A 12271-nucleotide genomic window follows, 5' to 3' on the forward strand; every position below is an offset into this window, starting at 1 on the left:
CCATTGTGCCCATAGCCACCATATTGAGGACCCCCATGTAATCTGTGTGGCAGTTTGGGGATAAATGCAGTGATGTTTTCAACCTTCTTATGGTATCATTCAGGGATAACATTACCTTCATGGGAGGTCTTAGCCAATGAGCAACAGGGGCTCTGTATTTGGGGGGAGGGAACCAACTGACCATTTCCTTGTCCCCTGAAGGAGGGGGAAAAAGAAAAAGCAGCAGGTTTCTGCTGCCGCTTTCACATGTCTCATTAGGGACTCAGGCCGCTGACTTCCAGCGGCAGAGGGGGCTCCCACCCAGCTCACACAGGGTGAGGGCAACCCCCTTGCTTGTCTTCAGCAGAGGGGGCTGATGGAGGAGTGGCAGTGATTCTGGGGTTTCATTTGGGATTTTTGCCCAGGGTCCTAGAATCACTAAGACTGCTCCTGGCTACCTTGCTGTTGAATTTCTGAATCACATGTAGGCTTGGTTCAGTTATATACCAAAAACATAGCACTAAATGTCTGATTTTATTGCTGCAGGAAAGCTCATGGCTTACATGGGAAAAAATCAGTCAATTTTCTGTCTTCTATGAAATTGAGTGCAGTTTATTAGGCTGCTGCTGTGGAAAGCCTGTTCCTTGACTTGTCCCTAGCTGCTACTTGTAGTATCCATTGCTTGGAGGCAGAATGCTAATCTGTCTTCTTGCACCATTCAATATCAGTGGGTTTCTTTCATGTATGTGTGCCAGTTTTGTGAAGCTTAATACTTTCTAGTCTAAAGTTAGTTAACTGATGCCAACAAACCAAATTACTACAAAATGGAAAAGTGTGTTAGAATAATGTTTAGAGTTTTCTTTTTTAAAAGAGGAAGGGCTGCTACTGTTAGGGAGTTGAAGCAGTGAAAGAAGCATGTTTTCAGCAGCCATATTATTGAAAAGTAATTTGAAGTTTATCATGGTCCACTAGGAAATGATTGCGGAAAATGTACAAGGAATATGGCAAAGACTGATTTCTTTGTTGTTACACTTAGAAGTGTTTATCCCTGTGACAAACTCTTATTCTTATATCTGTACATGAACTGTTGCTGTAATTTGGCCTTAACAGTCATTCTGGAGGCTTGAGGAAAAAGCTGTGGAAAGAACCTTTTAAGGACAAAGATGCTGTACTCTTTTCTCAGTTCAAATGTGTAGCTCTCAACTTACGTTGAGCATAAAGCTCTTTTATAATGTTAATCTTGCATTACAGAAGTATCCACAGGGAAGATAAGTTCAGTTTCTTTAGTACCCAAAAATCATTGAGACTGTGAAAATAAAGCATCATTTCTAATAATGTTCCCATTAATGTTTCTTAGCATTTCTTGTTCCATTTAACAAATTCAGATGGGCATTCTCACTTTCATTTGTGCCTAACTTCTTTTTTTAATTCTCTTGCTAATTTTTCTTTGCAAGTACAACTGGCTTCTGTTAGGGTTAGTTTAGATGCTGTGCATTTTTTTCATGGAGCCATGTGAATGGTCTTAGAAAACATTTTCAGAAAAAATACAATTGTTTTTATTTCAGATTGATGCAACTGAAAAGACCAGTATTACAGACAAGTTAGTTAATTCGACTCCTGGCTTCATTGATAAGAAAGTTGGAGAAATGGTCTTCTATAAGGTGAGTGAGAGCAGATAGACTTATGACTGTAGTGTAATGGATACTGTTGTACTGTAGCTGGAATTTTGGCATTAAAATGGTGATTGAGAACCAGTATGGTAAGAGTGGTTAGCATGTTGGATTGGGACCAGGGAGACCGGGTGTCAAATCCCTGCTTGCCAAGAAACTTAATTGGATGGGCTTGAGTCAGCCATTTTCTCTTTCAGCTTGACCTACCTCACATCGTGATTGTTGTGAGCATAAAATGGAGGAGGGGAGGACTATGTACTGTAAGAAAAGGCAGGGTAAAAATGAACCAAATAAATAATCCATCTATATACTAATTAAAAACTGCTAATATATGTATTTTCACAAGGTAATAGAAGTATTTTCACAAGGTAAAAGAAGATTCATATCTTTAAACAAGTTTATAGGAAAGTAGGTTGTTTGTTGTTTCCTATAAACAAGTTTATAGGAAAGTAAATTGGAAAAAATGTTTATCGACGGTCTTCCTGTGCAGTCCCACGTGGGACTGCCCACGTGCAGGCCTGCCAAGTTCAGAGATTTTATAGCTCAAAACCACTAGGGAGCGCCCTGACCTTCCAGCGCACAAGCGTGGCTGCCTTTCCCACTGAAAACGGCCTCTAGGAGGTGGGACACCCCCGCAGTACCCTCAGTCCTCTTTTGCTGCCAACTCTAGAGGTTCTAGCTTGCTCTTCTTCTTTGGATCAAGGTTTCCTTTTCTGTAGCTATGTCGGAGAAGGCCTTGTTTAAACGATGTGTATCCTGCAACAGAAAGATGACCCAGTCAAACGGCAACTCTAATTGCCTGTATTGTTTAGGGGAAACCCACAATACATAGGCTTGCAAAAACTGCCGCACCTTCACCCCGAAAGCCAAAGCAAAATGGGCTGGTAGACTGCAAGCCTCCTCATGGGAATGAACCATGGCGGCCACTGATCCACTGGCCATGGCAAAGACCCCTGCCGTGTCTGTTTCTTCTACCCAGCCTGTTCCGGGCTCCTCTGGAATGAAGACACCATGCTCCTGCTCGTCCCCGGCCCATTTGGAGTCTTGACCACTGTCAGATTTGACCGCTTCGTCGGCCCGAAGTGCCTTGAAACCGGCAGCACCTACCTCCTCGGATCCAACCCTGTTGGGGACAAGAACCCCTAGGAGTAGAATGCCTTCGGCTCCAGTCATGGTCTCGGATCGGCAATCTCCTTGGACCCAACACGATGGTTCCTTGACTTCAAAGACTTTGGGCCTGAAAACCCCTCAGAGCAAAACACCCTCAGCGCCTATTGATACCTCAGACTGACGTTCCCCTCAGAACCAATGGGATGAGTCCTCTTCAGCTTTGAAGGCTTCGGATCCGATGACTGCTCCGGAACCATCCGAGCCTGGTTTAGGAAAAAAGAAAAGGAAGAAGCATCACTCTTCGAAACGCGATAAGGTGATTCTGGAGAGTGTTATCTCACCTCACACACCTACTGAACCTCAAGGTGAAGTCGGATCCAAACATCTCAGCAAAAAATGTTGGGGTTCAGGAGACCATTCCTCATCCCACAGTTCTTCCCGCTCCAGGAGCTGGATGGAAGAGGATGTGATCCTAATAGGTAGGCCCCCTACACCATCGGGGCGGTCTAGATTGCCATGTCAAGGCTCCTGGTCTTTGTGTTTGTACCAGGAGGGAAGGGGATGCTCCAGACATAGGAGAAGCCCTTACTCCCACAGGAGGGACAGCCTCTATTCTAGAGAGCACTGGCTTACCGATAACCCAACTGCCTATCGTTATCACAGGGAGGGCTCTTATTATTCAGAACTCTTATGCTGGCTCCAGACGGACCCCATGCTTGTCTGAAGTGGAATTTGAAGAGAGGGCCCGACAATCTTGGTACAGCGACACGCCACCATCGGATTAACCGGAGGGAATGATTGGTCCTTCAGAGGAGGTCTCTCTGACAGATGACTTCTGTGCATATAATGAGCTATTTCAGTGCATGGCTAGATCCTTGGAAACTGATGTGGCATCAACGGAACTGAGGTCGAAAGACAAGATCCTGCAGCATATTTATTCAGGATCTACACCAGCTGTTGCCTTCCCAGTGATTGAAGATTTTGTGGAGCTTCTGAATGGTCTGAATTTGAAGCCAGCCTCCACTCCTGCCACCAACAGGAAGGTTGAGAATCTTTACAGGACAAGGGATGACCTTTGCCTGTTTTTGTTGCTACATCCACCTCCATCACTTGTTACCGAGGAGATGCAGGCCAAACCCAAGCGGGGGTCTCTATCCGTCCCCTCCAATAAGGAGAGTAGGAATAGAGATGCCATGGGATGGAAGGCCTACACTTCTGCGGTCTTCAACGTCAAGATTGCCAACTATGTTGCTATGATGGCGGCTTATCAGCTGCTTCTCTGGAATAAAGTAGCTACTTTCGTACCAAAATTGCTTGAGGACCAGAGAATCTTCCTCAAGGTCATCCAGGAAGAAGCGGTCCATTTATCCCACCATCAAATTAACGCAAGCCGAAATATGACAGATACCTCCATGAGGTCATTGCTTTTGGCTGTTGTCCTTCAGAGGTTTGCATGGCTGAGAACTACAGTGCTCCTGATGGAGACCAAAACTAAAGTTGAGGACCTCCCTTTTGAAGGACATACTTTATTTTCGGAGAATACGGATGAGTATATATCCAACAAGAGCAAGGGCAGGCTTATGGCGCATTCGTATGGAGTCCTTCCTCAACAACTTCCTCCTAACAGGTCTCAGTATAGATCCTTCCCGAGGGGTTGCCAACATCGTTTCCACCCGTACCAGGGGTGTTCCTGCCAAACCAAGCGGTCCTATCAGAGCCCGCACTCATCCTTCTCCAGAAAGAAGCAAGGTCACAAAAACAAGTAGGGAGCTCACCAGCAGCATGCTAAGGAGCAGACCCACTCCCACAAGCAATTTTGACAATTACAGGGCCCTGACCCGATGTTTGGGGTCAGGCTGCGTTCTTACTTTTCTGAGTGGTGTAATGTCACCTCTGATGTTTGGGTTTTACAAATAGTTCAAGTTGGTTATAAAATTGAATTTCTGGGATTACCATGTCTTTGGCTCCCTATTTTTAGTGCTAAAGGGTCTCAACCCAGGGTATTGGCTGAACTGTCAGCCCTTTTGGAAAAGGGAGTTATTGAGGAAGTTACTGATCAGTACTTGCTGTTAGGTTTTTACTCCAATTTGTTTGTGGTAGAAAAGAAGGATGGGGCCTCTGGCCTATACTGGATCTCCGTAATTTGAATAAGTTTATTCAAGTTTGCTAATTTAAAATGACCACTTTACAGGCGGTCCTAACCCTGGTACCTCCACAGTCCTGGTTCGCGGTCTTAGACCTAAAGGATGCTTTTTTTCATATTTCAATTTTTCTGGAGCACAAGAAGTTCTTATGTTTTACCTATGGCACTCGTATCTTCCAGTACAGAATGCTCCCCTTTGGGCTATCTACAGCTTCGCGGGTTTTTATCAAATGTATGGCAGTAGTTATAGCCTATCTGAGAGTCCAGAGGTGTTGTATTTTTCCCTATTTAGACAATTGGCTGATTGTTGGACATTCAGCTGACGATGTAACCAGACAGATCTCTACTACACTGTCCACTTGCCTTAAATTGGGTCTGTTTGTCAGTGGAATACCAAATCAGGTTCAAGGTTTTGGTATTAACCTATAAAGCCCTAAGTGGACAGGGACCGTCGTACCTGTGGGACCGCCTCTCCCTATATGAGACCCAGAGGACCCTTCGCTCAAGCGACAAACATCTGTTAAAGATCCCTGGCCCTAGGGAGGCCCGCCTAGCATTGACCAGGGCCAGGGCGTTTTTGGCCCTGGCCCCAGCCTGGTAGAACGCTGTCTTGCGAGACCAGGGCCCGGCAGGACTTGTTGGCATTTTGCCGGGCCTGCAAGGTGGAGCTGTTCCGCCAGGCATATGGGTGATGCTGGGCGGTGCCCCCCCCAGTGGGGGGTGAAATTATGTGCCCTCCCGCCCAATGTCACCTCCCATCTTTTATATGGTTGCTGTAAACTGCTCTATGGACGGTGATAGGTGAATGTCTAATGTGCTGCTGTGCTCTTTATTGTTATAGTTGTATCTATATAGTGGTATTATGTTTTTAAATGAATGATATACATTATTTATATTTTTAATGGTCACTGCTGATAAATTGTATAGTGTGTTTTTAGTTGTTGTGATCCGCCCTGAGCCCACCTGTTTGTGGGGGGCGGACTATAAATTTAAGAACATAAATAATAAAATAATAATAATCTAAAGAAATCCAAACTTGCCCCTTCCAGAGTTATAGTTCATAGGAGCTGTTATTGATGGGATCCAGGACGCGGGTTTCTTACCTTCAAAGAGGGCCCTGAAGGTCAAGGCATTGGTTAGGAGGTTCAAGAAGTGCAGATTCCAACCTGCCCGTCTCATTCAGACCTTGTTGGGATATATGGCCTCTACCACTGCTGTGGTACCTTTAGCAAGGCTGCATACATGCCCCTTGCAGCTTTGGTTTAGTTCAGTTTTCTTCGCTGAGTGGGATTCTCAGGACAAGAGGTTTAGCATTCCCCGGAGGGTCCTCCTTTCCCTAGACTGGTGGATGGTCCAGTCGAACCTCTACAAAGGTATTAGTTTTGGTTACAGACAACTGGATGTATCTGTTACTATGGACGCATCCAATCTTGGTTGGGGCACTCACTGTGAGGGGTCCTATGCACATGGCGTGTGGGATGATTCTGAATGTCACGAGTATATCAACTTTCTGGAATTGAGGGCAGTCTTATATGCGTTGGTTTCATTTGCCGATACTGTAAGGAACAAGACTGTCCAGATACTTACAGAAAACACAACTACTATGTTTTATGTAAACAAATGGGAGGCATGAAGTCAATGACTCTGTGCAAGGAAGCTGTGAAAATCTGGAATTGGGCCACAGATCATTCGGTGTGGCTTCAAGCAGTTCATATCCCGGGTGTGGACAATGAGGTAGCAGATTATTTGAGCAGACTACAGGGGGACAATCACGAGTGGTCCCTGCAGGATACTTACTTACCCCGTTTTTACAAGTGGGGTCTTCCTGACGTCGACCTCTTTGCTTCCGAGGAGAACCGCAAGACTCCCTGTTTTTGTTTCAGAGGTGGCATAGGTCATGAGTCACTTGGGGACGTGTTTCAACTCAGGTGGTCCAATCACCTCTTCTACATGTTTCCCCCGTTTCCACTTCTGGCCAGCATTCTCAGCAAAATTCAGGTGGACGTAGGCCATCCTAATAGCCCCGTATGGCCACGGCAGCCTTGGTTCCACACACTCCTGAGGTTGCAGACTCTAATGTACCATTTTCCGATAACCCCGGACCTGTTGTCTTGGAGAGGGGTGTTACACCACAGAATAGACAAACTCAAACTGACAGCTGATCATTCAGGACACTCCTTCTCTGAGGGAGTGACTCACATATTACAGAATGCTAGGCGGTTATCTACCCACCAGTCTTACACCATTAAATGGAACAAGTTTAGTGCTTGGTGTTCAGATCCCCTAGCTTCTTCCCTATGTGAAATACTGGATTTTCCTTGGGAACTTAAACAGGGGGATCTGTCTAATTCTTCTGTCAAAGTTTACCTGGCGGTGATTTCTGCCTTCCACCCCCCGATAAACTGGAAAATGGTGTTTTCTCACTGTACGTCTAAGTTATTTTTGAAGGGCTTGAACAATTGGTTTCCCCCTGTCAGAACTATAGTCCCTCAATGGTCACTGCCCCTGGTTTTGACTAGGCTTATGTCTAGGTCCTTTGAGCCGTTAGCCACATGTCCCTTATGTTTTCTGTCTATGAAGGTGGTTTTCCTGGTGGCCGTTACTTCTGCCCGGAGGGTTGGAGAGTTAGCTGCGTTATGCTGTGAACCCCCTTACCTGAAGGTTCACGCTGAAAAAGTGGTTCTTAGGACTAAAGTGGATTTTTTAACTGAAAGTAGTTTGTAGTTTCCACCTTTCTCAGGAAATCTCTTTACCTGTTTTTTTCCGTAACCAGACCATGGAAGCGCAGAAGGCTCTCCACGCACTAGATGTACGGAGGGTGATCCTCTTTTATTTGGATCCTTTATTTGGATCCTTTAAAACCTTTAAAAGTAGATTCCCACCTTTTTGTGTGTTTCTCGGGTCAGAAAAAGGGTTAAGAGGACTAGCCCCCAGACTTTTGGCTTGTTGGGTGGTTCAGACAATTTTATTGTGTTATAAGACTGCAAACTTACTTTGCCCGTTGGAGATTCATGCTCATTCTACTAGGTCCCAGACATCTTTGGAAGCCCTCCTGAGAGGTGTTCTGCGTCAAGATACCTGCAAGGCAGCGACGTGGGCCTTGGCTGACATGTTTGTCAGGCATTACACCTTGGACGTCCTAGACAGGAAAGAGATGGCAGTGGATTCAGCGGTTCTGCAATCGATCTTCTTGTGATGACACTTCAATGCCTCCACCCAGGTATTTAAGCTTTGTAATCTCCCATGTGGGATTGCACAGGAAGACCATCGATGAAAAACAGTGTTGTACTTGCCTGTAACTGTTCATCTAAGTCTTCCGTGCAGGCACACATACCCTCCCTCCTTCCCCGCTAACACTCTTGGTACTTATCTTGGAGCATGGCAGCAAAAGAGGACTGAGGGTACTGCAGGGGCGCCCCACCTCCTAGAGGCCATTTTCAGTGGGAAAGGCAGCCGCGCATGCATGCTGGGAGGCAAGGGTGCCCCCTGGTGGTATTGAGCTATAAAAATCTCTGAAGTTGGCAGGCCTGCTCATGCGCAGTTCCATGTGTGCCTGCATGGAAGACCTAGATGAACAACAGTTACAGGTAAGTGCAATACTGTTTTTCTTTGTCCAAAAAATAATCTTTCACCTCCCTCGACCCTTTCCTTCAATCTTACCAGTTCTAGGGTTTCACTTCAGGCTTCTCAGAATAAAAGTATGTTCAACATTGCTCTATAGCAGAAAATAGACAACATAAGTTTCATCTCAGAGAGGACTTGAAATAATTTCAGTTAAATAAGGGGTACAACCGGAGGCAGAATTGACCTTTATAATTTAAATCAGCCTCTTCTTTTCAAATTCAGGTTCCTTTCTGTGATGCAGTGGATTTAGTTCGTGTAAGAAGAGTTTACTTTCATGGCGGCTATGCTTATGTACCTCATCAGGATATTATTTCCATTGTCTTGAACAATTACAGAACGCAGCTCTCAAAAGCTCTGGCAGTAAGTCTTTTTTTCCCTTCTAATTTGTGCTATACTTTTACCCTCTTATATTTTCAATTTATAAATTGTAACCTTGTATCTGACCTGCAGAAAGCTGGTTAGAGTAGGGTATAGGCTCTCAGCTTACAACAATTGAGAAGTATTTCAAATATTTAAAATAAACTCCTTCACTTCATTTAGCAGTACTGAGCACTGTTGTATAATATAAGAGGTGGTGCTAGTACTTTGCAATAACTTTCTATGAACAGCAGGATTTGAGTCCAATGGCACTGTAGAGACATGTAAGATTTTCAGGGTGTAAGTTTTTGAGAGTCAGAGCTCCCTTCTTCAGACACAACTGTGAACAGTAATACAATTCTAATTGACAACTACATTTCTTTTATTCTAATCTACTTTATAGTAACTTGAAAAAGAGACAGAGATAGAAATAGTAATGGTAATTTAAAAACTTGTCCTATACATTTGCCAGTGTTGTTATTATGATGGAGAACTTGAAGAACAGACTCTATTTAAATGTACATGTAGCAAAATTTAGGGATGATTATGCCTTTGCTCTTTGGGCAGAACATGGGAAAGCAGGAAGAGGGCCTCCAAATAGTTGGGGGGAAGCGTACACTTTACTGGGGCCTGGAGGTCCAGAAGGGCCCATCCTAGGCTGCAGTCTCCATTACCATTTGGGGGGGGGAAGAAAACACTGAGGATAAACTGTAGATCATGCCTGAGAGTATTTATAGAAACTTATTTCCTTGCACCTGTTGTCCAGATCTGTGAGCTTTGCTGGAACAGACCTTCCCCTCCGCATCCTGTTATATCAGTAATAGAACCAAACATTTCTCTGAAATACATAACGGAACCAATGCGGATTTGGATTGTATTCCAGATATAAACTGAATAAAAAGAAGGCTAAGATAATGTTGTTAACAGAAACCGAAGAGAGAGGAAAAAAATAACAGATTGTGTTGTCACTAAAAAAATTAATCAAATATTTGGGTATATATGTAACGGGGCAAAATGACAATTTATATAAAGATAACTATCAAAAAGTTTGGACAAGTATTATTGAAGATCTGCAACGATGGGAAAGATTGTATCGAAAGTCAGCCTTGTCCTGTGCTCAGTGAAGAATCATCAAAGGAAGAGCTGCCTGCAGTTGGCTCTCAAACTGACCCAGCTGCAGCTGACTTTGAGTCAGATGAAGAGCAACAATAGATCCAATTACCGGCTAATCAAATAGCACAGCCTTCAGCTGTAAGAGATCCAACTCGAAGGAACTCTGAATCAATTAACATGGCTGCAGAAGCCTGTTCCTCCTTGCTCTCTTTATCGACACCCTTGCAGCTCCGACGCTATCGGAGATGGTTAGAGCTTCTAGATCATAGGAGGAGTGCATGACTCATGAGCCAACGTCAACTGTCAAATGACCAAGATGGATGAGTAGTTCCGGGATGTCTGCCAAGTAAGTGGTTGACAGTTTAGCTCATTAGGACTTAGCCGTAAAAACGGCTGGAAGAAGCAGCAGTTTGTGGATGCAACTAGTACACTTTATGGCTGTTCTACTGTCCTTGCTGTTACCCAAACTCTGGAACTCTGACCCTTGGACTGGACCTGACCTGTGGCTTCTCTGTAATTCTGATCCTTGGACTAGACCTGATTTGTGGTTTCTCTGGAACTCTGACCCTTGGACTGGACTCTGTTATTCGTTGCTTCTTGGTCATGACTGGCCTCTGCACTCCGGCCCCTGGCCCCTGGGGGACTACACCAGTACACATTGATAATTTCTGCTGTTAAAATGAATATATTATCAAAGCTGAACTTTCTGTTTCAAATGCTACCAATCCATATAGATGAAAAGATCTTTAAACATTGCAGAAAAAGATGAATGATTTTGTATGGAATGGGAAGAAGACAAGAATAAGATTTAAAATATTACAAGATGAAAAAAAATCTAGGAAGTTTAGGGGTATCAAATAATAAACTGTATCACCAAGCAGCTGCAGTAGTTTGGATATCAGATTGGATTATAAACACAAATAGAAGAAATATCAAATTGGAGATAATTGATACTAAAGAAGGAATTCATAACTATTTATGGATTAAGAAGTTGTTAAAACTATTCAAAGACAAGATAGCACTCGTATTTTAAGGAATGGACTATGGACTACTAAGAATATAGTAAAATAGTAAATATAGCAGAAATAGTAAAAATCCACCAATTTTGTCATTGATATTTCCAATTGATGCCTATTGTGACATTACTATAAGAAATAAAATGGATTATATAAATTATGAATCTATAACAGACAAACAAAGGAAAATAAAAACATGACATGAAATTCAAGCTGAAGGAAAAAACATTCCAAGGCTGTATTATCAAACAATGATGAAATTCAAAGAACAATTAATCAAAGAAGGAGGTTGGTTAAGAGGGAAAACTGTTTTTGAACAATTAATCATTAAATATTCAAAACACCTACGAGAAAAAGTCTATAAAATATTATTGCAATATGATACAGAACCAGAGTAAGTAAAAACATGTATGATAAAATTGATGTAAAACTTTGGAGAAAATATATGTATGAGCCAGTGGGAAAATTTATGTACCAAAGTAATGAAATTTACAGAATGTCAAATCTTAAGACAGAATTGGTATAAAATGTTCTTCAGATGGTATATTACTCCCAAGGACACTGCAAAAACTAATAAGAACTATAATGGCAAGTGTTGGAAATGCCAAAATACGGATGCAATCTTTTATCACATGTGGACTTCCCAGAAAACAAGGAAATATTGGATAGAAATACATGCAGAAGTGCAAAAGAAATTAAAGTTTAAGTTTGTGATGAACCCAAAAAATATGTTCTTAAAAATGTTACCAAGTAATACTACAAAATTATATAGTGAGCTATTCAAATATATAGTAGAGCCCCGTGGCGCCGAGTGGTAAGCTGCAGTACTGCAGCCCAAGTTTTGCTCACAACCTGAGTTCGATCCTGGCGAAAGCTGGGTTCAGGTAGCTGGCTCAAGGTTGAGACAGCCTTCCATCCTTCTGAGGTCGATAAAATGAGTGTCCAGTTTCCTGGGGATAAAGTGTAGATGACTGGGGAAGGCAATGGCAAACCACCCCGTAACAAAAAGTCTGCCAAGAAAATGTCATGATGCGACGTCCCCCCACGGGTCAGTAATGACTCGGTGCTTGCACAGGGAACTACCGTTATCTATTCAAATATATGGTGACTGTGGCAAGAGTAGTATATGCAGCAAAATGGAAGGCAGAATGATGTCCAGATTTAATGGAATGGAAGAAAATAAGCTATATGAATATGTGTTAATGGCAAACTTAACATCTAATATACATAATAGGCCAATTTCAGAATTCCAAGAAAAA

General features: G+C 43.1%; 1 protein-coding gene across 1 annotated transcript in view; it reads left to right on the forward strand.

Annotated features, from left to right (window-relative positions):
• The window catches only part of PRIM2 (DNA primase subunit 2), a 102721-nt gene that overhangs the window by 14151 nt on the left and 76299 nt on the right, over nucleotides 1-12271 (forward strand). The window contains exons 6-7 of the mRNA XM_054985219.1: nucleotides 1545-1640; nucleotides 8749-8886. Coding sequence (XP_054841194.1) covers nucleotides 1545-1640; nucleotides 8749-8886 — 234 coding nt within the window. The remainder of the gene's footprint in view (nucleotides 1-1544; nucleotides 1641-8748; nucleotides 8887-12271) is intronic.

The sequence above is a fragment of the Eublepharis macularius genome, chromosome 1 (assembly GCF_028583425.1).
Source record: "Eublepharis macularius isolate TG4126 chromosome 1, MPM_Emac_v1.0, whole genome shotgun sequence".
NCBI classification, from domain to species: domain Eukaryota; kingdom Metazoa; phylum Chordata; class Lepidosauria; order Squamata; family Eublepharidae; genus Eublepharis; species Eublepharis macularius.